At 41.7% G+C, this 27,707-nt stretch overlaps 1 protein-coding gene across 10 annotated transcripts in view; it reads left to right on the forward strand.

The window, feature by feature from the left end:
* Prkn (parkin RBR E3 ubiquitin protein ligase) overlaps nt 1-27,707 on the forward strand; it is a 1,223,012-nt gene that overhangs the window by 379,276 nt on the left and 816,029 nt on the right. For all 10 annotated transcript variants that reach the window (NM_016694.4, NM_001317726.1, XM_006523336.3 and 7 more), the window contains one exon: nt 17,828-18,068. In NM_016694.4, the coding sequence (NP_057903.1) occupies nt 17,828-18,068 (241 nt within the window). The remainder of the gene's footprint in view (nt 1-17,827; nt 18,069-27,707) is intronic.

Raw genomic sequence — 27,707 nt, forward strand, 5'->3', positions numbered from 1 at the left:
GAGACAAGAGCTCCAGGGTACTGGTTAGTTCATATTGTTGTTCCACCTATAGGGTTGCAGACCCCTTTAGCTCCTTGGGTGCTTTCTCTAGCTCCTCCATTGGGGGCCCTGTGATACATCTAATAGCTGACTGTGAGCATCCACTTATGTGTTTCCTAGGCCCCGGCATAGTCTCACTAGAGACAACTATATCAGGGTCCTTTCGATAAAATCTTGCTAGTGTATGCAATGGTGCCAACGTTTGGAGGCTGATTATGGGATGGATCCCTGGATATGGCAGTCTCTAGATGGTCCATCCTTTTGTCTCAGCTCCAAACTTTGTCTCTGTAACTCCTTCCATGGGTGTTTTGTTCCCAGTTCTAAGAAGGGGCAAAGTGTCCACACTTTGGTCTTCGTTCTTCTTGAGTTTCATGTGTTTTGCAAATTGTATCTTTTATCTTGGGTATTCTAAGATTCTGGGCTAATATCCACTTATCAGTGAGTATATATCATGTGAGTTCTTTTGTGATTGGGTTACCTCACTCAGGATGATGCCCTCCAGGTTTCACCAGAGACTATGAAAGCCAGAAGGGCCACTTTTATTAGGAAAGCTGCTGATCCAGTTTAAATTCAGAAAATCAGGGCCAGGAAGAGCATAATGGTGCTTTCTGCCAAGCCTTCTCTTCTTACAGTGGGGACCTGAATTCAATCTCCAGGACCCATGTGATGAAAAGAGAGAACAGGCTGCTGAAAGTTGTCCTCTGACCTCCACGTATGTGCTGTAGTGGGCATTGGTACACATGTGCATACCCACGTATAAACAAAGACATATCAAATAAATAAATGTAAAGGTTTTAATTGACCAAATATCTAAACTAGAATTTCTTGTCTTATTAGGCATCCCAGAAACTTTCAAAGGCTGCTACTCTCATGCCCAGCCTTAAGAACCCACTCTGAGATGTCCCATTGGCTGAAGCTGTCCACCAACACAGACAATACCTGCAGTGGGTTTACATGTACAGTTTCTTAAACAAACTTTAAAACACACTCCTTGTTGTTGAAGTCAACTTCTTTACAGCAATGATAATCAGAGAAAGTTATAAAGTGATCATACTTTCCTATGTAGAATGTTTACTATATACAAGTATAGTTGAAGGAAGTTTTATCTTTATTGAAATATTTCATAAAGATTGAAGAAATGCTAAAGTTGGAAAGTCATTGTTTTACAATCTAGAAGTCAGTGCATGTGACTCTGAGGCCCTGGGGTGGGGGTGGGGGGGTGGCAGAAGGATAGAGAGGGAAGGAGAAAGAGGGTGGGGGAGGTGCAGGACGAGTCTCCTTGCACTCTTCTCTGTATGCATCTCCTTTTCCCTATTTCTCTTTTATGTATTGCAATTCCAAAAATAGAGGCCCATTCTAATAGGTGACAGTCCCCAGCCAACCAGTGGCTATTTCTGTGCTCCTGCACAGAAACAGGGGATCTAATTCAAGTAGCAGACAGGACACACGGACACTCTAGAATCAATAGAGTGGATAAAAATGGTCACAGTTCGGGGAAGCTCAAGCCTGTCCAAACCCAAAGCTCTTGAGTCAGGAGCCTCCCTTCCCAACAAGTCTGCAGGGCTTTCCAGTGACGCTCATTGTGCACTAAGCCATTTCCCTGCCCTTTAATTCTTTAAGTGATGGAGGAAAATGAACCAACCCTCTTGCTAGCTGGCATCATTTGGATTCCTGAAAAATGATACCAAGATGCAGCCAAATGCTTCCACAATAGCACACTGTGCTTGACTGACCCAGCAGCCCCTGAGACAGTCCCCTCAAACATTTCTGCTCTAAAACTGACCTAGTCTCCAGTTGTAACTAAGAACTGTCAGAAAATCAGAGTGGAGAAACTCCTTAAATGTGTATCACACAATGCAACCAGAAATACTCATGCTAGTGAAAACTCCTCAGGGCCATTTTTTCTTCAAAAATTAATTGCAAGGACAACAAGAGAGATGGAAGAGGAACTTGTAAATTAAGAGCGATTTAAGAGAAAGTGGCTGGAAATGAGCAGTTTTGGCTGTATAATCCTGGGGAATATACATAAAACTGATGAATTGTACACTTTGAAATGGAGAAATTCATGGTAGGTGAATCATGCCCTCATAAAAAATATTAAAACAAAGGAGATATGTAAGGCAAATATGCTCAGAATGCATTATATCCTTGTGTGAAAATGTCTTACATAATGTGGTATAATTTTTAAAAAAAAATTAAAATGGGGAGAGAGAAAAGGAGAATCATAAAATATATTTCATATGGTCATAAGATGTGAGCCCTGACTGGTTCTTGACTCAAATAGTCTTAAAGCCCTACTGCATTCATGAGCAGTCATTGGTGACATTAAAAGCTGGTAAAATTTTCATGTAATTGTGAGATTCTAGCTCTTAAAGTCTACCTTTGTAGACACAGATCGATTCGTTTGTTAAGTTCCACATTCTTGGAGTGTGCTTCAAGATAGACTAGGAAGTCTATTGTGGCATATATGCAGAAGAGCTGAGCCCTCACGCATGTTGGCAAGCCTGATGAGCCAGTGTATAGGAATCAGCATATAGGAATCCAGGCTCTGAGGCTGCACTTGGGAGTCGTCCTAATGAAAGGTGTTGGTTTAAAAAATATTCCTAGGTATATGGTATACTTTGGTTTCAAACACAACACCCTGAAGCTGTTTCTTACTGTGCCTGTTCCTTCAGCCATGGTGAGAAACCTGGTTTCTAAAATTATCAGTGTTAAATAAATTTTTTCTGTCTTAACATATGTAAACAGAAGTTTAGAATTCCTACACGTATTTGCCAGGCACTGGCATAGCCTCATAAGAGACAGCTATAATAGGGTCCCTTCAGCAAAACCTTTCTGGCATGTGCAATAGTGTCTGGGTTTGGTGGCTGATTATGGGATGGATCCCTGGGTGGGGTATTCTCTGGATAATCCATCCTTTCATCTTAGCTCAAAACTTTGTCTCTGTAACTCCTTCCATGAGTATTTTGTTCCCTATTCTAAGAAGGAATGAAGTATCCATCCATTGGTCTTCAATCTTCTTGATTTTCTTGTGTTTTGCAAATTGTATCTTGGGTGTTCTATGTTTCTAGGCTAATATCCACTTATCAGTGAGTACATATCTATTGACTTCTTTTGTGATTGGGTTACCTCATTAAGGATGATATCCTTCAGATACATCCATTTGTCCAAGAATTTCATAAATCCATTGTTTTTAATAGCTGAGTAGTACTCCATTGTGTAAATGTACCACATTTTCTGTAACCATTCTTCTGTTGAGGGACATCTGGTTTCTTTCCAGCTTCTGGCTATTGTAAATAAGGCTGCTATGAACATAATGGAACATGTGCTCTTATTACCAGTTGGAACTTCTTCTGGGTATATGCCCAGGAGAGGTATTGCTGGATCTTCCGGTAGTATTATGTCCAATTTTCTGAGGAACCTCCAGACTGACTTCCAGAGTGGTTGTACAAACTTTCAATTCCACAACAATGGAGGAGTGTTCCTATTTCTCCACATCCTTGCCAGCATCTGCTGTTACCTGAATTTTTGATCTTAGCCATTCTGGCTGGTATGAGGTGAAATCTCAAGGTTGTTTTGATTTTCATTTCCCTGATGATTAAGGATGTTGAACATTTTTTTCAGGTGCTTCTCAGCCATTCGGTATTCCTCAGTTGAGAATTCTTTGTTACTCTGAAACCATTTTTTAATGGGGTTATTTGAAATTCTGGAGTCCAGCTTCTTGGGCGTTGTATATATTGGATATTAGTCCCCATCTGATTTAGGATTAGTAAAAATCTTTTCCCAATCTGTTGGTGGCCTTTTTGTCTTATTGACAGTGTCTTTTGCCTTACAGAAGCTTTGTAATTTTATGAGGTCCCATTTGTCAATTCTTGATCTTACAGCACAAGCCAGGCTCACAGTCATCTATAAGATGGAACACAGGGCCCCCAATGGAGGAGCTAGAGAATGCACCCAAGATGCTGAAGGGGTCTGCAACCCTATAGGAGGAACAACAATATGAACTAACCAGTACCTCCAGAGCTCGTGTCTCTAGCTGCATATATAGCAGAAGATGGCCTAGTTGGCCATTACTGGGAAGAGAGGCCCCTTGGTATTGCAAACTTTATATACCTCAGCTCAGGGGAATGCCAGGGCCAAGAAGCAGGAGTGGGTGGGTAGGGGAGCAGGGTGGGGGAAGGGTATAGGGAACTTTCAGGATAGCATTTGAAATGTATATAAAGAAAATATCTAATAAAAATATATAAACAAGATTAAAATGCTATTAAATGTACATATTTTTACTCTCTAAAATGAAAAGATAATGGTATGTATAAGGTTTTTTTTTTCATGGTAATATACATTTATATCTTATTCTCAAATTGACATACAGGTATAAGTGTAGTTATCACTTATTGTATTGAATCTAGTACCTATTATTGACAATGAAACACTGTTAAAGATCCGAGACATTTTTCAATGAAATAAAATTAATACGATACAACTTAGCTCTATTTGAAAATTACTTTTAATAAAAATAACACTGAATAAAATAAAAATAAAAAAAGAATTCGGGCTGGTGAGATGGCTCAGTGGGTTAGAGCACCCGACTGCTCTTCCGAAGGTCCAGAGTTCAAATCCCAGCAACCACATGGTGGCTCACAACCATCCGTAATGAGATCTGACTCCCTCTTCTGGAGTGTCTGAAGACAGCTACAATGCACTTACATATAATAAATAAATAAATCTTTAAAAAAAAAAAAAAAAAAAAGATCTGTGTAGAGTTCCAATGAATGAAAAAGTTCATTTAAAAAAAAAAAAAAAAGAATTCCTACACGTATGCCACTACAAATAACAGGCTTACTTCATAAAGGAAAGAATTTCTTTTTGGTTCATTTACTGATACAAAAGAGAAAAAATAGCATAGTATTTAGAAGTTATTTTAAATAATTTACTTATACACATATATCAGTTTATGTCATTAAGGTATTTACTTCTGATAATATTAACTTTTAAATTTTATGTCACATACTTTTTATTTAACTTAATTTCATAATGCATAAAACATTACATGGTTCAAAATTTAAACTATACCTTTACTTTCACAGATGTGTGTGCACATACAAATATATGTGCACATACACACATTGCAAACAGATCCCTCACTTCCATCACCTCACTTTGCTCTCTTTCCCTTCCTAAGGAGCACTGTTTTACCCAGTTGTTAATTTTCAGTTTTATGTTTCTTTTAACAAACAGCTATAGTACATCTTCAGCTTCCTTTGTTGTTTATATTACAGGTAACAATTGATAAAGTTCTTCCTTCTCTAAACACAAATTTTATATATCTCTTTCATTTGGGCATCTGTGTTTTCCTAATGTCCTTCTATTGTAAAGTTCTTACACCCAGTCACCATTCACATGTCTTTTGGTGACCCTGGAGGTGGTGGTCCCAAGAGCAAACCCCTAGGACAGAACCATATGGCTGTGGAATGGACCTGCCACTGTTCTCTCTGGATGTGCCTGCTCCTCCCAGCAGTGTGCAGCTTGCCTGGGACAGCATCCTACCAGAGAATGCTGCCAAGCTCACTAAATGCCATCGCTATGACTAGGAAAAGGGGGCAGAGCTGATATGCCTATCTCATGAGAGCAAAGCTCATCACTTTTACATGTGTTAACACACATATGTGTATTGTGTATGTTGACACAACTTTCTTTTTTTTCATTTATATGGGTTTTTAACATCTTCCCTTCAGTTTTCAAGAGTCTGCATCTTCATCCTAAACCTTGCCATTTCTCATTTGTGTTTGCTGCCGGTGTACTTTATCTAGACTTTTACAGACCTGATGAAGTACAGATGTGGTACAGATGCACTCATGCACTTGGCCCTCAGATTTGCTTCTAGGAAACCTGCAGATATGGAAGCCGTAGGCACTCATAATGGCCTGGGATTCACGAGTATCTGCACGCATCCTCCTCTGCTTCCAGGCTATTCTTGGTCACTTCTTGCTGACCTGCTGTGTGAGTGCTTGCTGTGCTGTCTAGGGACTGAAGATTGAAGTGCAGATGCAAGCACGGTGCCGGCAAAATCACACCCCCCACCCGACCCCCAGTATTTGAAACCGTGGCAGGTTGAATCCACGGGCGTGGAGAAGGAGGCTGACTGTATTTTGCTGCACCCTGATTTGGAGCCAGTTTTAGAGTCTCACTAAGTTCAAGATGCAGAACATGTCCGTATGTGCTTCTAAAAGCCAGATTCTGCATACGTATTTATAAACAGTCAGGTGCACATCTTCTGACTTGGTGTTCTATTTTGTGAGTTGAGTCTGGCCATGACAGAGGGCCACAGGGTTCTTCCATGTGGCAGTTTGTCAGGTTCAGTGTCGTCTGCAGTCTAGGACTTTTCTAAATAATTGGCATCCTTTCTTTCTTTATCTGCTTGGACTTTAGAATCATTGAATCTAGCTCAGCTAAAAGCCAACAGTGGTTTTCTACGTTTGTGGGGAGAAGTGGGGGAATGGCACTAAGCAGCTTGAATGACCTCAGTTTCTCTTTTACTCCCCAACACCACAGTGTCTGCTCCCCCCCAAGATGCTCAGAAATGCCTGACTGAACATCGCATTTCATACTAAGGTAGTTGCAGAACTGTAAACAGTGAACTCTCCCTTAGACATATACTCCTCAAATAATGGGTATTTATTGTATCTGAAATCTATCAATGAGTTGAAAAATCAACATCTCCCATAGTATCTTCCAATTGAGAGGCAAACATGACTATCTTTTGTGAAAGCGTAAATATGGGGATAGAAACATACACCCCCTCTTGACGTGTGTGTGAGTGTGTGTATGTGTGTGTGTGAATGTATGTATGTATGTATGTATGTATGTATGTATGTATGTGGCAGGGAGTGGATATTTACTCATGTGGCATTTTTATCCCTACATAAAACACTTTCAACACATTCAAAATTAATTTCAAGCCCAGCTTTTATCAGACTTTCACTCTAAACTAAATCTTATACTAATCTTTCCACCAGGTTCTCTGACCTAGATTTTGTTCCCACCATTTTAAAGGGTATAATAAAATCAGTGTTTGAAATTTTAAAATATGTTTATCAAATAATTCTCTTTTGAGGGTTTAGTCTATTATAAAGGAGTCAATGTACTAGATTATAAACCAGAAAAACTTATGTGCATCGTCAATATTTTACTTCACTTAAAGAATGTTTTCTGATCCTGGGTTTGCTTTACGGCGACTCAACACAGGCCAGGCTTACAAATGCCGCTTGCCTCTGGGCATACCAAGTCTTACTATTTGTATGCTAAGTTAGATATGTGCTCCATAAGGTAGAATTGATCTGCTTACACATGCACCTGGCCGTGTGCGCTCTGTGTCCCCCACATGTCTTCTATAGCTGTTAGGCTCCATTACAAATGTGGACATGGGAACTTGTTCTTCACAGCCTTTGGTGCTGATTGGTTTTGGTGTGCCAACAGACAGTTCTGAGGTCATGAGAGTAGAAGACATGCTGGATTTGGGTCAGTCATTCATCTGCTCCCAACCCCATGCTGAATTTGCTGACAAAGCAGATGATCCCATGCCCAGCTGGTACCAGTGATGACTGTCTGGTGTCTTCATGTCCAGAATAGAAGATTTCTTGTGTGTGAGCTTAGGGCAGGACAGAGAGTGTCTGTTGGATGAAGCCCTGCTGCTCAGGTCCTTAGCATGGCCCATAACAGCACTGCAGGAAATTACACAAAGTGCTGGCACCTTGCTATAGGGATTCTAATTCCATAGGTATGGGATGGAATAAAACATGTTCTAGTTGGTATCTTAGGCAATGTTTAAGTCAATTTTGATCTTAATGGAAGGCTGGTGTCTAAATATGCAATACTGATTGATTCCTTTAGTATTCCTGACCTCTAAATGACTCTCAAATACAATCATAATTCTTGAAATTGGGCTAGCAAAAATATCTGGTGCCTTGGTTCATTTGCACTACTATAATAAGATATCATAGACTGGGACTTACAACACAAATCTACTGCTCATGATTCTTAAAGTTGGGAGACAAAGGCACAACAGGTCCTTGTTGGGTAAGGGATGCTTCCGAGGTCCAGGAGAACGGTTTATTATTTCATAGTCTGTGAAGGGCACCCTCTGTGTCCTCATATATTTGAAGAGACCGAAAGAGAACAAACTTTGTTCTTTAGTATGTCACTGACCCACTAAGGTGGAGTTATTTTCTCCCAAAAGTTCCTTCAGGACCTGACACCCATGTACTCCATGCTTATTCACTCCCTGAGGAGGGCAGGCTTGTTAACAGTAGTCCTTCATCCTGGTTTCCCCTTCTATGGCCTCAACAGTTTGTTGTTACCCATAACCTAAAAATGCATATTGTCGGAACAAACTTTCAAGTTTTAAGTTGCAATCCATTCTGAAAAGCTTGATGGAGTCTGTAGCATCCTAACCCATCCTTTCTGGGATATATGTCATCCCTCTGTATATCATATCCATTCCCTGTCAGTTCCATGTAGTGGTTGACAGTGTATCTTTTTTATGGTCTCAGACGTCTCTCATGGGTCTTAGGCGTGTGACTACATCTGTAAACCTGGGATCTGGCATACCACTTAGAAGTTTCACCAGCTGCTGTGAGAGAAGAACAAAGTGCTGGCCACACTGCCTCAGCCATCCTTCTAATGGGCACTTGAAGATGTTTTCAATTGTTGCATAGCAAGAGAACACCAAATGAATCTCTGCTGAGATATTCCTTTATCTACATCCTTAAAAGCACTTATAACAATGGGAAACAGTCAAGGATTGCTTAAGAAATTAGATACATTTGCGATAAACAGCCTCAGCTGAAATATTTGTCATTTTTGAGTAAAGTTATAAAGCTGAGAGTCCTTACCCACCACCTACCCCATCTTCCTGCCTTATCAAAAGTGACAGATGGCCCCGTAATCTGTATTGTGCTTGAGTGTGACAACCATGACACCCAGGGAAGTGCTCTATGGACCACAACCTTGGCAGGTTGTGTCTTCTGAGTAAGTCATTATGGGAGACAGAACCAGAAATAGGAAGGGAATGAGCAGCCACTGCAGGGAGCAGAGAAAGTCTTGTGTGGAAGTATTGTGACATAGGTATGGCCATGTTAAGGACTCTAAGACCTCAGGCTCAGATGGAACATCTTGTGAAGCCATTGCCCACATGGGCCAGGCTTAAGAGGGGCAATGTAGATCTTGGAAGTCCAAGTCTGAGTGTTTATGAACTATTGACCAATGTGTACAAAGACTAACAGCTGCCTCCCAGATGTTTACAGCCTGAGACTGCTTACCTATAGAGACATTTACAGAGACCTGCTGGTCCCTCCTCCCCTGCTCCCCCTCCCCGTGCTGTACCTAAGAAACACGTTGTGTTTCTAGGTGGAGCAGAAGTGGTAGCAAACCCCGCCTGACTCCAGCTTCACTGAAATTGTGTCTGTCTGTCCTTGCTTCATTCCCTTGTTATCCCTAGCTGGTGTTTTGCTACCCAGGCCTCACAGGTCAAGGCTAAGCACTCTTCATCTGGGCCCTCTGTTAAATGTCAGTGCAAGGATTTGTCAGGACCGTCCCAGGCTTTCTACCCTCTAGAGTGGCAGGCAGCATGAGGAGGACCTTGAGCATAGATGTGAAAGAAGGAGGATGTTTCATGTATTATTTATCTCAAAGAAAAGAATTGTTGCCCATGACATAACAAATCCAGATTATGAGAGAGGAGCTGACATAAGTAACAGTGGGTAGTATTTATATCTGAAATTTGAACCTAAGGCTAGAAGCTTAAGGAATTTACAGCAGAAAGAGTAAAACTGTTTATCTCTGTCAGTTGTTAAAATAAATAAATATAAATGTCTATCTGTGCTGGTTTCTTGCCTGCCTTAGTAAACTTGCCTCTCCCTCCCACACAAGCCCATGCTGTGCTGTGACTCCAGCTCCACTCAGTGTCCAAAGAAAGCAAAAGACCCAGGCGTGAGCAGCTGTGAGGTGCTGTCAGTCAGCTGTCAGGATACATGAGTCATTTAGGGATCTGTGGAACCATTTTAATCTGTCCCCAAAGTTATCATATTGCACACCTAACCTTCCATGCACCCAACTTAGCATTGGACAGGAGGCCTCTGTCCTCATGTGGTTAAAGTCAATAGCAGACAGACAGAGGGTGTGACTCTGTCTGGCCACTGGCTGTCCACCAAGCCTTTGACTCTTCGGCAGGATGCAGAGGTGCCTTCAGCCTTAACATCGCCTCTTGGTTTGAAGAGATGTTCCTACTGCTCTCAGGTATTTCATCTTCCTGTCATGAGTAAAATCTACTTGGCCATACCTCTTTGGCCATAACTGCCCCTCTCCCAGTTTGGAAAAAGTGAACATGGAAAAGAGGGATGAGGGATAAAATAAGGGATTTGAAAGACTCCACACACTTCATGTCTCTTACCTAACAGAGAGTCATTCCCAGCTAAAACATCATTAGAAAGAAGTCAAGACACAGAGCGGATCATTCTGCCTCTACCCAGCAGAGCAGCCATCTCTGCGTGTTTGCTCTTGTCTGGTTGTCTTTTGACACAAGCTTAGTGTCTTGCTGGATGAGGCCGAAGATGACATTGAACTTATGACACTCCAACCTCAGCTGTCAAATGGCCGTGCACTACCATGCCCTGTAGATCAACCAGTTTTCCCTTCTGCGCTCATGAAGAGAGTATATTTGTTAGCCCCAGTAACTCCATGTAATATACAGAGTGACTTGAAAATTTAATTTAATTCTGTTTTTAAAAGTCAATATTCATATATATTTGTTTATAATATTTCTTATAACTGGTAATAAAATGACACTTAAATGGTACTGGAGGCATTTCCTGAAAATATGCATTTTTAAATATAACATTAACTCGTAGTAGTCAGGACCCCGTGCACAAGATAAAGCCAGCCAAAACAGAGCCTGAACAGGGGAGGGGCTCCCGAATCCCTGTTCCTTATCTGAGGAGTTGTTAGCAGTAGATGGCTACTTGGGAGAGGGAGTCACTTTCTTCAGAGATCCAGGCCCTCAGAGGATGCCCGTAATCCACTAAGTGATTCTACACCTATGCATAGACAGCACTAAGTAAATTCGGTGAGAGGGAGCATGAGAGAGCAGAAAATTGGGAGGGAAAAGCAGGAGCGAGTAGGAGGAGTTGCAGGGGAGAGAATGGGGTGGGGTGGGGCGGGGAGTAGGGGTGGATAGAATCCAAACACATTAAAAATATGAGCTAAAATATTTAACTTAAGAAAACATAAGATGGTTAGTGGGTATAGGCTTGGTTATCCATATTTTTTGCAGTTAGGAGAAGGTCAATCCCAAACATCGTTTATTAAACAGCACTGACTTTCCTCACGGGTGCCATTCTCTGCCGCTCCTGTAGAAATATCGATGTGGCGCCCCACCCCCATCCCCTGGTGAGCTCCTTCTGTTTTAGGTCTTAATGAGGCCTGAAATGGGAGGGACCAGCAATGGGAGGGACCCGGGGTGACAAGGCTCAGACCTGCTCTGGTAATTAGTGTGGGCTTATGGACCTTTCCCAGTAATTGAGCCACCCTGCCTTTGGCGACCAGAGACAGGACCCTTTCAGTATCTCTGTGTAGCATAATTTCTTTGATTATAATAAAGCCAGTCATGAGAAACAGGAAATAATTCAAACCACAAATCACAAAGAATCCATTTTTCAAGTCTTCCAAAAAAAAAAAAAAAAAAAAAAGAAGAAGAAGAAGAAAAGAAAAAGAAAAAAAAGAAGAAGGAAAAGGATAAGGTTGAAGGGATTTTTTTTTCTCATTCCAATTAATATAAATTAGCATTTAGGTTCACTGAGAACTGTGGAGGGAGCCCAGGATTAGAGGCCACAGAGACACCGGGAACAAGTCCTTTGTGGTTACTCTGTCTGGTTCTGAGAATCTCTAGGCGCATGTCACTTTTACACAGTAACCAAATGAAATGATTCTTATCCAGTAAAAATTACCCATAAGTGACTTCCTAAATAACTGCCATTTTATCTTGCTTTGGCATCCAAATACATTATTAAAAAAAACTCTGATGGGCTTACAAAAACATCTGCTGGAAGTTATTTTCAGAAAAAGCCAAAGGAGGAAACATGCAGAATTACCTAAGAAGGAACTCTTTACTCGGGAGGCAGTTTTTAAAATTAAAATGTAATAACCATGTGGATTAATAAATCGTTGGATAAAAATGTTTGTTTAGAGAAACTGGTAACTTCTGAGTGACTGTATTGGTTTTCTAGAAAAATATTTGAATTAAACATTTAATAAAAATCAGAGATGATCTGACCTTAAAGGCCAAATGCATACAATAGAGAGTGTGATATTCCTCCACTGAAAGACTCTGGAATGCTTTATATGATGAGATAGAGTTAACAGACCTATGAGGAACTAAACATGGGAGCATTGAGGAGGCTGAAGATAGCCTGACCTAAATCAGGGATCACAGACATTAATCCAGGACAAACCCAAGTCTAGATCATGAGTGATGCTCAAAAGCAAAGCAATTGGGAACCTCTGCTCCAGCTGGTTATGCAGATCGGGAGCCAGTGGGGTGCAGAGTCTAGCTGGGATCTCTGTCTAGAGGTGAGCCAGCTCCACACCCGGCCTTTTCATTCCCTACTCCTGAGTGTTAAGTGGGAGCCCTCTGAAGTCTGCCCTGCCTCTGAAATGTCTATGAGAACAGCTATGTGCTTTACAGAATACTCCACAAGTTCAAGCAGCACAAGAACTGAATGTCAAACCGGGCGTGGTGGCACATGCCTTTAATCCCAGCACTTGGGAGGCAGAGGCAGGCAGATTTCTGAGTTCGAGGCCAGCCTGGTCTACAGAGTAAGTTCCAGGACAGCCAGGGCTGCTCAGAGAAACCCTGTCTCAAAAAACAAACAAACAAACAAACAAACAAACAAACAACAGCAACAACAACAACAACAAAAAAGGAACTGAATGTCCTGAATAGACCCTCAGGGATGCGTCCACAGACACAGTATCAGAAAGAGGAGCTGGAGAGGTGACGGCTCGGCAGTACAGAGTTAGAGTTAGGATCTGAGTTCAGATCTCAGCACCCACACAGTAAGCTAAGCATGTTTCTGGGAATATCTGGGATCCCAGCACTGTGGGGAATAGAACAGAAGGAACCGGGCCTTGCAGCCTTCCAGACAGCTGCAGACTAAGTGCAAACTTCCTCTCCAAGAAGAGGCCATACCTCAAAGGAGTAAGCTAGGGAGTGATAAAGGAGGCACCCAGCACTCTCCTCATGTTTACACTTGTACACATAGGCACATGCGCTTACACAAGCCACACATACAGTATGCTCACACACATACTCATGCCCACAAATACACATTTTCTTTTAAAATTAAAATAGCAAAATACAAAGACTTTTCCAGAAGATGGAACTGACTAGTCACATTCACACGAGGAAGGTCTTGCTAGTAAACAAAACAAAACACAACAAAACAAAACAAAAATTCAAAACAGTTAGTTGTAGCCCACTCCCACCTTCATGGCCTCAGCTTGTTCCCAGCCTCTATGGAGGTCAAAGGTCAACCAACCTGAGGCTTCATTCCTCAGGCCCTGTTTTTTTTTGTTTGAGTCCTAGTTTCTTACTGGCCTGGATGTATCCAACCATGTAAGCGAGGTTAGCTACCCAGTGAGCCCGAGGATCAGCCAGTTTCTGCCTCGGGTCACTGGAATTGCAACTCTGTGCCTCCAAGCCTAGGAATTAATCTCGGTCCTTACCCTGCCTGGGAATTTCCTTCTCGAACCGGGATGGGGCTGCTTCTCTCAAGCCTTCCTCCCTGTGCTGACTCTGCTGGCCTTTCTAGGCCCACTTTTCACAGTAACCCTCGTAGACTCGCTCTACCCAACCCATGTCTCCATTTCTGTTTTAGACTCAGCTTGAATAAAGCTGCTGGTAGGCCCCCTTTCACACTGAAGACTGGGTGACCTTGGGCCCATTTTTAACTCCTTGGTGGCTCCTTGGCTCCTTGGTTTCCACACAGTAGAAATGAGAACAACAGTGGCCACAATAAATGATGTGCAATTAGCTTTATGTGTCCTGAGCAGAGTTCTAACCCATTAACAGTATTGTTTCTTACCAGATTATGTGGCTACATGAATACCTTACTCAGGAAAATTTATAAAGAACGTACATTTGTTTCTGATAGGCCTGACATTTGGGAACCCCAAGCTCAGGCTCCAGCTAACAAGGATGCTATGCCTTCTGACAGCATCCTCCTCCTCCTCCCCGAAGACTTGCTCACTTCCTACAGAACCTCCATCACTGATATCACACAGGTTATCAACTTTCAGCATCTGAGTTTTGGAAGAGCCGCTCAGACTCAGCAGATACTGGTGCTCATGCTCTCTGTGGGGCATCTCATGCTCTCTGTGGGTCAGGCTGTTCTGGTACCAGCATCTCCTTAGAAACTGGCAGAGGCTGTTCTCCGAGGCTCCGTGTCGAGCATCTGGTAACTTGCTTATAACTTTCCATTTTCTAGTAACTTTTCTTGTCAGAGAATATGCTTATTTTTCAAGGCTTCAGACTTCAAGAACATTTTTATCTACTTCTTATATTTTTGAATTTATAGTATAATTAGATTGTTTCCCCTTCCCCCTTCCTCCCTCCATTCCCCCTGATCATTTTCAAAATCCATGGCCTATTTTTTATTAGCATTCATATAGGTATACTGACATAGAGACACACACATACAGTCTCAACATGGATGTATACACACATATACATATACATATACATGTATATACACATATATTCCTAACATATACATGTAAATATGCATAGATGCACACACACATATCCCTAACATATATATGTATATTCACCCAGATAAACTCATACACACACATATATGTATTACTAAAATATAAATAGAACATATTTTATCTGTATAATGTTGCCATTTGTACGTTTTCAGAGTTGACCATTTGGTATTGGATAAACAATCCTGTGCTCTTCTTCATTTCTCTGCCTGGGTTGAGGCCTCGTCCACGTTAGCATGTCTATTGGTGTCCTTCTTGCTCAGCTCGTGTTTAGGCAGTCATGTTAGTGAGAGTCTATGGGTGCAGCTCCTGAAATTTCTAGGAGATACAACCTCATAGCAAACTCCTTGATCCTTGGCTCTAACAATCTTTCTGCCCTCCTTTTCCAAAATGCTCCCTGAGCCCCAGGTGCAGAACTGTGTTCTAGATAAGCATTATCCAGTCTTCAGAGTGTTTCTCATCTCCGAGGTCTTAATTAGAGTATCAAACTCTGAAATAAAAAGCAAGTGTTTGCTTGCTTTGTCTTCACTTTAGGTATTCTCAGACTCTGGCTGCCTGGATGAGAGTTGGTTGTTACTTTCCGGAGTAATAGCAGTGTACCACAGGTCCTGTTGGAGGGAGCCTGAGACACTAATGGATCTCTCAGTCTCCAACAGGTCTACCACACTGATTAAAATTTAACATCTGCCCAGCTGGAGGAATTCTTAACCTGTTTTGCTTATAAAACACTCAGCCACTGTCCTTCTTCTTAGGGAAACAAGTTATTATAAACAAACTAAAAACTGAATATATTGTCTTTGCTTATTAGGCAATGGTTTTGCTTTGCTTTCCTGCCAAAAATATTAGTGTGTTTATGGGGAGATTGCTTTGACTCTGAGGGACTATGCAATCATACTGGATAGCTCCACTTGTCGTTCTTCCTAAAATCTCTAGCCCTGAGACCTGGGGGGGGGGCAGGGTTTGACTACTGTGTGAACTGAATATTACTGGGGCCTTGGAATGGCCACACAGCTGAACTTTATCTAGCTTACTGTCCATGGAATTGGCTATTAGCATGGCTCTGGGCTGTGTTGGCATGACATGCAAGTACACCATCTGGCAAAGGGACCTCCAGATCAACAGTGTTTTCTGTGAAAGAGTTAAAGAATTAAGCAATTACAGATCTCAGAACCATGGATGGAGACTTAGAAATATGTTCTGTAAATACCACTGTAACTGCTGAAATCCCTTTGCTGAGCATTCTGAATGCAAGAGAAGGCTGGACATGAGATGAGAGGGTAGCTATTCTCTCAGATTTCTTTCTCATTTGCCCCAGAAAATATGCCCAAGCTCCTCTTGCATCCAAAGAGATCTTAAGCAGAGAGGAATTCTTTTAAATTATTATTTTTTAGAACACAGAAAGCTGAGATTTTGCCAGAATTTCCATATTTATACTGTCTGCATGTTCTGCCTTCTCTGTGTTCTGCATGTTCTGCCTTCTCTGCGTGCTTTCCATCAGGATCATAGGAGTAGAAAAACTAAATATAATTCTGAGACCACATTCATAAACAAGGTAGGGCCATGGCCTTCCATTTTCCAGACTGATCTGTGATAGGGATTAGATCCCTTACATGTCTCTCAGTCTCCAGAGCAGGCTTTGATACTCCTGATATTATTGTCAATGTGGAAACTAAAGCACAGGGTGGGGGTGGGGTGCTTGAGATGCTGTGGAAATTTGCAGGCAGTGCTTTGATAGAAATAGGGGGGTTAGGTAGCAGAGGCCTTGGGGACAGAGGATGATAAGGGTAGGAGATAGTAATACTTTGAGTAAGAGCCACTAAGGAGAGACTCTGGGACTAAGGGCAGAGCAAGCCTGTCAGAGTTACTGAAGCAAGAGCAGGAGGATGGCAAGAGGTTGGAATGCCAACACTCTAGCCATCTTCTCACTAGTGAAGGCAGACACCAAGCTGCAGTGTCCTTGGTGGTAGATTCAGTTAAGTGGCAGAGGTCACAGTTCTCAAAGAGTTTTGATGGTGACAGTAAAGAGTTGTTCAAGGAAGACAGAGGAGAAGGAAGAATGCACTGTGTCTTTTGTGTGATTGTATCTCTTGACCATTCTCACAATGACAGAGGATAGCAATAAACCAATGAGCACAGAGATGTGGGAATTAAAGGAGGAGCCAGATCCTGGCTCTGTTAGAAAAGGCAGAAGAATGGTGTTTCTAGCTACTACTAACTCTAAAGTAGAGCTTGACCTAAGGTAGTCTGGGTCTTGCCTTAGCAAATATCTGACTCTTAACTTTTATTCTAGGTTTTACAGGCTCCTGTTCGTAAAGAACAAGATAGGAGCACAGAAGGTTTTATTGTAAGTGGTTACCGATTTTAATCACAGGTATGCATAAGGGCAGACAAACCCTTCACCAGCTTCCTCGTTGGTACCATAGTATGCTTGCTCATAGCAGCAAGGTCAGGAAGGGATAGTCAGCCACAAGCACAGTCATTATGATTCTGCGTAGAAGTACCCTGTAATTGATAATAACCTTCAGTGCTTTTAGAAAGCAGAAATGACTACCAGTGTTTAAATTAAATGAGTTAAGGACAAAGCACTCGAGAGGTAAATTGGTCTTAAGTGAGTATGACTTGCAGGGCACTTATGGATGCATTAGGATCTGCTTTCCTACTAAGTTTCACCATCTTCTGATGTTTCCATAGTTTTTATCTTCCTTTCAATTGTCTACATCTAGCCTTAGTTCCATGTTGCTTGCCTGTCACATGCAATGCATACCTTCTGTTGCTCCACTGGCAGAGTAAATGTTAATATGTCAATGAAACACACCTTGACTTCCATTCAATGCCACTGTTTCTGGTAGCAATTGAACTTATTAAGTAGTGTTTAAACTATTTTTATATACTCTAGCATGGAGGACCATTTAAGCTCTACTTGCATATAATGCTTTTCATTTTATTGTGTTTCTGCCTGGCCCCTACACAGAACTGTGACCTGGAACAACAGAGTATTGTACACATAGTACAGAGACCACGGAGGAGAAGTCATGAAACAAATGCATCTGGAGGGGACGAACCCCAGAGCACCTCAGAGGGCTCCATATGGGAGTCCAGGAGCTTGACACGAGTGGACCTGAGCAGCCATACCCTGCCGGTGGACTCTGTGGGGCTGGCGGTCATTCTGGACACAGACAGTAAGAGGGATTCAGAAGCAGCCAGAGGTCCAGGTAACTGCTGTAATTCTGCTTAAGGCTACTGAACATGTTTGTTAAGCAACTCTCCAGAGAGTTGGCCTGTACCTACTTGGTTTATTGTATGTTTGATGCTGGAATCTCTTAAGTCACCACAGGGAGACATCCTGAGGAAACACAGTTGTAGACAGTGAGTGTAGTACATGGAGTAAGTAGCAAGTACAATAAAACAGAGGTCATTGCAGAGTGGACATAAGGGACGCTGATGATGCTTGGGCCACGAACACTAAGTTATATGTTTCTCCTTTGAGGAGCTGGGGGAGGGGGGTTAAAGACATGTGACAAGCTTGATATACACCTAGGTGCACGTATGTCTGCCTCATACTTTGCTTTTCTACAATTTCTTACTTTCTTAACTGTATCTTCCTTCACTGTTTTCAATTATGTAGAGAAGGTATTAAAAAGCAATGATATTTTTTCAGTTTTTATTTCTTTTTTGCACTCTCTGACCTCATACCATGATGTCAGTATCCTTCCATCTCATTTCAAGTATTTTCCTTTATAAATAGATGAAGTTGGATCAGTCAATTTATCTAGCAGCAAATGCTCAAGACTGGACATGTCTAGTGCATGGAGATGTATTCCTCACAGTCCTGAAGGCTGGACATTTCAAAATGAAGGTCCCAGGACATGAAATCTGGAAGAGCCTGGCTTCTGTTCCTCAGAAGGCATCTTGTTGGTGACTTTCACAGAGGAGATGAGGAACATGGCTCCATGTTGTAGAAGGGATTCAAAGCCTTAGAGGAAAAAAAAAAAAAAAAGATGGGTTCACTGACTCTTCAAGAGTGGCTGAAAATAATCCTCATGCCAGAAACATATTTTGAAGTTCATATTATCTGGGCTCTATACATTCCAGGTGAAATATTCTCTTGTTTGATTGTAGTAATCATTCATGAATTCATTTTTATGACATTAATCCCACTCCTGAGGTCCCAACGGTCTCAAATCTTAATTCCATGTTTGTGATTAGGGTTGGGGAAGGTCCCGAGAGTCAAATCCTAGCTTACAGTCATCATTTTGTTACATTGATGATGTTGATATATTTCTCTGAGCTTTTATTATCTAGTATGAATAAGTAATGGTAGAACAGTAGTAATTTTGGCTATGCACACAGGCAAACACCAATAATTGACTCTCTAGAGCAGTTTATTTCTTCTCCCACATAGATACAGGGAGGCCTGAACTAGCATGCTTTCTCAGTATCAGGATCCTGAGGCCAGAAAGATGGAAGCCTAAAATAATAGAAAATGCCTCTTGTTAAAATTAATACATATAGTCTAATTGATTTTTAAGACCATGAGTGGTCGTGTAGTAAACAACAGCACAGTTCCCAGCTGTAGCTGCATAGAAGAATGGATTGCCCAGAGGTTAGGGACACCGACCCTAGCCATGACAAACAAGTGTGAGCTCATCTCAGAAAGGAAGAAACACCCAGGACAGGGAGGTCTTAAAATTAAAGAGAGCCAAGGTTTGCTAGATGAGAGCAGAAACTAGAATGGCTGGCTCCCAAGGGAAGTAAGAGAACAGGGATAGTGGAGCAGTGGCCTACTGCCGAGGGCAGTGCCTTGAACTTACAGCTTAGCACACATACCCCAAAAAATTATTGCTCAAGGACAGGGTTTAGACAGCCTTCAAAGCCTGCACAGGCTTGTCTGCCCTCAGACCCGGAAGTCCTGCTGAAGAGTTTACCTCAGGAAAGAAAGGGTCTGAGGCCAAATGAGTATGTGAGGGCTGACCCTCAGGAAACGAGCAGTCCATTCTGGGTTATGATGCTTACCAATTTGATGGACACACAAGCAACATAAACAGCAGATAAAACCCCACTTGCTAGGAAAAGTGTCTTAAGAAATTGGGACTGCAATATGCTCATATTCTGACCAATAGTCACACAATATGAGTTAAAATCATAGGATGGAGTGATGGGTAAGGTGTAGGCTGTGTGGTGGTTTGTATATAACCCTACAGGTGTCAGTCTATTGAGCCTGCCACAGAGAGCAATTCCAGAGCTTCATGGACATGCAATAACCTCCAAAGATGAATCTTCTGTGACACCTGTACACATGACTGTGGCAGTCACATATGAGGTTATGAAAATAGAAAGAATAGCTGAGTTTAAGGTATGGTGTGGAGTACCTTTGGTGATTTCATAGTTAAAACAAATGGTCTGAATATGTCATGTCATATTAGCAAATCCACAAATCACAGTTAAGATTTTTTTTAATTTGTGAGTTACCAATGGATGTTTAGTGAAATATAGGTTATATAAACACCAACTAAAAAAATCTATATGTATTGTTCATCAATAGGTTGACCATATATGTTTTGTGCAAAGTGTGTATGGTTGAGAGTTAAACATAGTATTAAAATAGTTTATTCTTCCTACTTTTCAGATGTTTATTGACCAAATCAGTTCATTATATTAGTAGATCAATCAACTAATTCTATATAACTTTCTAAAAAATAAAATATACACTTATTTATACTTTTGAGCAAAACCCAACCTTTCTACTTATTTTCTCATCAAGAATAAGAGCAAAATAACCATCTATATGTGTATACTAAATACCTCATTCAGTTTACTACAGTCTGTGTTTACTATCTCAACACCTAGGTTTAACTAGAGGTTCATCTAAAAACAGCACTAGAAGCAGCTGGGGTGGGGTGGGAGGGATGGACTGGCCCTTTAATCCAGAAACCAAAGCAAGAAAGCCATGCTGAAAATCAAGGAGGGGATTTGGTCTCTGTCGCTATAATGTGAAAACAGGGAGCAGCATCCTCAGATCTGACTTCAGGATTCTGACCTGAGCCTCACATATAGAGGAGGAGTTGGAGCAGGGGCAGTGGTAGACAGAATTGATCAATCAGCCTTGCTAACACTTCAGCCTGGTTCTCAGGGCTGGCTCTGTGAGACCCTGGAGAAGTCCTATAATTCCAGGCCCAGTTCTATCTGTATCATGAGATATTAGCTCCTGCTTTGTTGGTGAGCAGGGACGGGGAGCTCCATGGTTCCTTTCATAGAATAATTTAGGGATCAGTGACACAAAAGGGTGAGCTGCCTGTAGGCTTGTGCTGTGTCTAGAACACAAGAAGGGTGGTTCCATTCTCATGGTCTGCATCCAAGCATAGGGAAAGAAATTTGTTAAGTAATATACTGGCATTGTGTCCCTTAATTTCCTGTACTTTCAACCTTTAAGGAGAAGGATGAGCCGCCATGGTCCAGCCAGTCTTCATGTGAGCATCATGTCTGCACGCAGAGTTGAGTGGGAATCTGATTGACTCTCATAAGAGAGTAAAGGAGACAGATACAAAATGAAGGCAGAGACACCAACTTTCTGCCTGGTTTTATAGACACTGTGTATGTGAGGACCAGGGGGGAGAGTCAGCTCTGTTCCCCTCCCCTCCTCTCCCCTCCCCTCCTCTCCCCTCCCCTCCTCTCTTCTCTTTTCTTTCCTTTCCTTTTCCAGAAAAAGCTGTTTAACTTTTTATTACAAAAAATGTCTGCAGTCCAAAAGTGTGCCTTTCAGGTATTTGTAGGCAGGAGAAGGTATCTAACTAAGAGAGGTCATATGATGATTTACATAAAACACACTTATACTATTTGTACCATGGTACTTGTCAGTGTTTCAGTGAAATCACTTGGGACCCAAAGAATAGTTGAGACAAGTCTGACTAGAATACCCTGTGTATACAGCTCTAAACTTTAAAGAATTTTAAAAGTCTATGAGAAACTCCTCCATGCCCAGCACCACCATCACGTGTCCCTGTAACAGGGTTATATCAGGAACTCCATCATGCCTATACTGACTCTGAAAGGGTGTCTTCCCAAGTACACCTTCCTAGCACTGACTGTGTCCTCCGGTGATATCACACTGGAGCTGCCACAAGGTACCCTGACCCATGATGTTTGTTTGAAAAGAGCTCACAGATTCCTCTTTGCCTTTATAATTCACTCATAATCAATGTCTTGGGATGCTTCTATGATCCTCCACAGCCTGCAGACCCTACAATGCATTTCCCTGTTTCTTCGAATAAACCTATTTCTCTGGGGGGCACCATCTCTGTTCTTATCCTAAGTTCACAGTACTTGCAGGTGTAGGACATTAAGGCTAATAAGTCAAGGGACTGGAAGGAGCCATGGTTCTTGAGCTTGGGGCTCCCCAGGATCACCCACAGCCTTATGAGCACATAGGCTGCTGAGCTCCACCCCTGTGGCCTGGGACAGAGGCTAAGAACCTGTTCTGACAGGTCCCTGGGGAATACTGATAGTGCAGTTCAGGAAACAAACTGAGTAGCACTGCCCTAGACAGTAAAAAAATAGTACTGTTCAAAATATGCTTAGTGAATGCAATATATATTATGTTACAAACTTGGAATGTGAATGTGAATGAGCTATTTTTGGCCTTGGAGGTCATGTGTCTGAATTAAGTTTACATGTTGTTTGTGTTTCCTGAATAAGGGGCATCCATCACTTCCTGAAAATGAAATGAAGCTACAGGGTCCGGCAAAGCAGGGCTTTCTGCTAACGTTACCACAAAACTAATCGTGTAAACTCACAGGCACTGGATCCCAGCCCTGTGCCAGGCACTGGTCCAGACACTGGGATATAACAGAAAACAAAGAGAAGAAAGCCTCCCCACACTGGGCACAGTCTAGCTGTAGGAGGGTAACAGTGACTAGCAGGAAAAAAAAAGGGGTCCTCAGGTTCCTCTGAAATACACTCACATTTGGGGTGAAGATAAGAGAGCACATCATTTCTGACAGCTCAGACAGAGGCCTCCTAAAACTCCATGAACCTGAGGTGGGACAGTGTTTAAGAAGGGAGGAGAGCAGTAATGGTTAAGGCCAGAGAGTGTGGCTGATGGGACAAGGTCTCACAGGGCTTCCTGGTTCTGGAAGGTACCCTCAGGAGAAGGGAGCCAGTTGAAAGTCCTGGAGCAATGGAGAACATAGCCTGCTTTAGGGACACTTACCCTTTCTGCACGGAGAGAGCACCCAGAGACCAGGGCAAAAGAGACATGGCCGATCAGTTTGTAAATCAGTGTCCAGTGTCATGGCGTCTGGAATTGGTGTGAATGAAACCAGGCAGACCTATGCATGTCTATGCATATCCTCCTCTCCACCAAGCCTTCTTTTGTGCATTATTCTGTTAGGTTTGCCATTAGCTCCATAGCCCAGACAGTGCCCATGTGTTCACCACGAGTACATAGGCAACATGATGCTGCCTGAGCAACTGAAAAGTCTTGCCCAAGGACAGTCTTCTTCCATAGCTTCAGTTCAAGAGTCAGAAGAATTAGTAATTATTCTAATCCATCTAAATATTTACCTTGTAAAGTAGGCACAATCTGTTTTGTTTTGTTTTGTTTTGTTTTGTTTTTTGTTTTGTTTTTTGAGACAGGGTTTCTCTGTTTAGCCCTGGTTGTCCTGAAACTCACTTTGTAGACCAGGCTGGCCTCGAACTCAGAAATCTGCCTGTCTCCCCCTCCCAAGTGCTGGGATTAAAGATGTGTGTCACCACTACCCAGCTAAGTAGGCACAATCTTATGTTAGGGCCTTGTAAAGTCATGCCTATTGTTAATTGCAATCAAGTAGTAAAATTTGGAAGATCAACTTTATTACATATGGTTTTCTATTTTTTCATTTTTAAAAAACATTTCAAATATTAAATCCTTGACTGGTAGGATGCTCGTTGGATAAAAATGCTTGGCACTAAGTCTGACCACCTGACTGAAGAGCAATCCCTAGGATCCACGTAGTAGAAGGACAGAACAGACTCCTGCAAGTTGTCCTCTGACCTACAAACACACATACACACACACACACACACACACACACACACACACACACACATACACACACACACACACAGGAGAGGGGGAAGTAGAAATTTAAATAAATCTTAAAAAAAAAAGCTTTGTTAACTTTGTTCAGCATTTTCAAGTCTCACTACTACCACATACAATTCATATGAAAATTTTTCTTATTATATAACTATTTCTCTCCAGGCTTGGTAGAAACTTTTCCTTGTAAGCTCATTTTATGGTGTGAGAATTTCATACACGAATTTGTTTTGATCAACTCCACTTCTCCCTTCCCTGCCCTACGACTCCTTCCCGAGTTCCCCAACCATTTCCCCCTCTCTACTTCCTCTGTTCCTTTTTAATTAAAACCCAGAGTCTATGCAGTCCTGCCTATGTGTGCATGGATGTAGGACCATCTCTTAGAGGATGGGGAGACTCCCAGGGCATCTGTCTCTGAGGAAAGCCAACTCTTCCTTCCATGGCAGACATACTCCTCAGTTAGGGGTGGAACCTTATGAGCTCTTCCTTGATGCAGGCTGGGATGCTTGATCTTATGGGAAGCAGCTGCGGGCTTATGTGTACAATGACACACATGACATTGGTTGCGCATCGGTTACAGCTGTCTATTCCTTTTGGCTCCTAATTTTGGCCTACTTATTTAATGATTCCCTAAAACCTCAGTAGAAAAAATAAACTAGACCTATCCCATTTAAAGCTGAGAACCCTATGGAGGAGCCTAGTTTGGATGAAATACTACAGGCCAGGATAAACTATTGAACTTCAACTTAGGAACATAAACATAAAAGATATAAATCTATAGATTTAGATATAAATTAGAAAGCTATAGATATTGACCAATGCAAAAGAAATTGAAATCAATGGTATATAAAAACTTGTAGTCTAGTCCCACACCATTTATAGATTCACCAGAATTATTAGAGAACCCTTCTTATCAATAATGCTTTGCCAGTCCCAGATGTAGTACAAGATGAAAATGATTCTGAGACCACAGATTAGCTCAGACCAGCCAAGTACAAACCAGTCATGGAGGCTTGCTAATGAGATAACATGATAGGCCTCAGATGCAATCTTCATTTTATTCCCAAATCAAATCTCAAGTACTTGAAAGGTATGTTTTGCATGCTAATGACTTTAAGCCAGAGGGTATGAATTTCTTGGGGTTTTTGGACAGCTTTAAGGAGATCCTCTTGAAAGTAGCTTCTACAAAATAATAAAACCTTTGGCAGGAATGCTAGAGTAAGTTAGAGTTGATATCACACCAGATTATTAAAAACACATTAGGAATCAGCCAGAGATTTAATTTTATCTTCATCACAGAAATTCCTACTAGAGTATCATTTTTCATGATAGAAGTAAAAATGTAAGAAGTTTGTGGGGAGTATTGAGGATATTGCTTGATTGACTTTGGAGGACCCCAAGAGACAGGAAGAAAAACAGTGCTGTGTTCTTTCCCAAGAAGCCTGAACAGGGTTCTAGAAACAGAACTCCTCACCCCTTGCTCTTTCCAGTCGCCGCTGCGCACTGTCCTGTAATTACTTACAACATTTCTGTTTGCCCTTCTGAAGGTTCACTCATCAAATGCGAGCAGGTCAAGTACATTTTGCAGCTCCCCTGCCTGGCCCTGCTGTGGATGGTGACGGGCATTTGTCAAGCTGTCACAAGCGTCTTGTTTTCACATGGAAAAGTGGCCCTTGCCACGCTTCAGCTCTTATTTTTCACATTTGGCAGGAAAATGTTAATGAATAACTGCATATGGATAGCAGGCTACAGTGTGCCTTGGGGTATGGAAACTATGTGCAATGGTTCCTTGCCCCAAGGAAGATGGAATGTCCTCCCGCAAAGAGTTAGGGAGGACAAGTCGACAGGCAATCTGTCAAGGACATAAAAGTATGGTGGATCTACCCTTTTTTCTTTTAGGTTTTCATGGTTCCCCTCCCTCCCTCCCTTCCTCCCTTCCTCCCTCCCTCCCTCCCTCCCTCCCTTCCTTCATTCCTTTCTTTCTTCCTTGCTATCCTTGCTTTTGAGATAGGCTGTCACTGTAAAAGCCAAACTGTCATCAAATGTCCAGTCCTTCTGCCTTAGTCTCCTGAGTCCTGGGATAACATGCATGTGTCTTCTCAGCCAGATCCCTCACTATTTGAAATTTAGCTATCTAATATATAATGAACATATTGACAGGGGCAGGACATAATAAGAGGAACCAGGTTCTCAGAAAAAAAATACTTTATTATAAAACATAATTATGGTTTATAGTTTGCCTATTGAATAATATGATAATAGATTGATTTAATACAGCTTTAAACAGAAGATAAAAGGGAATTTTTTTAGGTTACAAAAAGCCTTTCCTAAAAATAAAGTTGTTTACATTGTTTTTCCTAAGTGGGCCATATAAGAGTGGAAGAGTTGCAAAGGTTGCTCTTTACATGTGAAAACAAGATGCTTTTGACAGTTTGACAAATGCCTGTCACCATCCATGTGCCACTCAAATGTCTTCCATGACCATTTGTGTCTAATTCCAGATGCACAAATGGTCAGTAAAATTTTGAAAAGAAAATCCAACTTCATAATTACCATCTCAAATGATTAATACATGTTGGGTTCTTTTGTAATACAAAAATGGTTCTCGAAACTTCAGTACCCAGACAGCTCCATTCACATATCTACCATAAAGAAGGATGAGTAGGAGGAGGGGGAGGAGGAGGAGGGGAAGGAGGAGGAGGAGAAAGAGACACTAGATAGTGGAAAAAATTGTTCCATGATCCTGTATTAGCAGAATTAGTATTATGAAAATGGCTACTGTACCAAATTGAACAAACAGATTCACTGCAGTATCCATAAAAAAAAATCTGATGTTGTACATCCCAGATCTAGACATACCAGTAGAACCACAAAAGAAGATGAACAGCCAAAGCAATCCTAAGGAGTATGAACATAGCTGGAGGTGTTGTAATGAAAATTATTCTACAGAACCATAGTGGTAAAGCCTGGAATTTGCAAAGAAATAGTTAGACCAATGGAGGAGAATAGATGACCCAGTAATAAACACAAAGCTATGGATACCCAATTCGTGATGAAGGAGGCAAACAATAACATGTGTAACAAATGGTTCTGAAGAAACCTGGATCCCCACCTGCAGAAAAATCAAAGTAGACTTGTATCTTTCATCTTGTACAAAAAACCAATCAACTCTAAGTGAAACTTAGTGTTTCAAAGGGAAACACTTAATTGCCAGAGGAAAACACTGTGTGGAAAAGACTGTGTGGGATGGGCAAGAGTTCTCTGCAGAGAGCATCGCTTACATAGGGACCAACTCCAGGTATCAGCAGATGGGACAACGTAACTGAGAATGCCTCTGCATAGAAAAGGAAGACTCCTGAGAAGCAAATCACTTACAGGATGTAGGCCATCTTCCCCAGCTGTGTTAGACAAGGGGCTGATGCACTGATTTACAAAGAGCTGCAAAAGCCAAGCATCAAGGAGATAAAATTGCCAGTCAGAGAGAGAACTCATGGTATTGACACTCTTTGAAGGAAGAGACACAAAGGACCAATAACCCCATATTTAAAATGTTCAACATTCCTAGTGATCAAGAAATGTAAATTACAACTACTGTGAATTTTGACCTCATACCAGCAAGAATGTCTATGATCAAGAAATGTGATACCAACGGTTGGAGAGGATGTGGGGAATGAGTGACCTTCATTATCTGCTGGGGGGAGAACAGATTAGTGCACCCATTGGGGAAATCACGTTGGAGCTGCTTCAATAAATATAAAACAGAACTACACTACGACTC

This window comes from Mus musculus, chromosome 17 (assembly GCF_000001635.26).
Source record: "Mus musculus strain C57BL/6J chromosome 17, GRCm38.p6 C57BL/6J".
In the NCBI taxonomy this organism is placed as follows: Eukaryota; Metazoa; Chordata; class Mammalia; order Rodentia; family Muridae; genus Mus; species Mus musculus.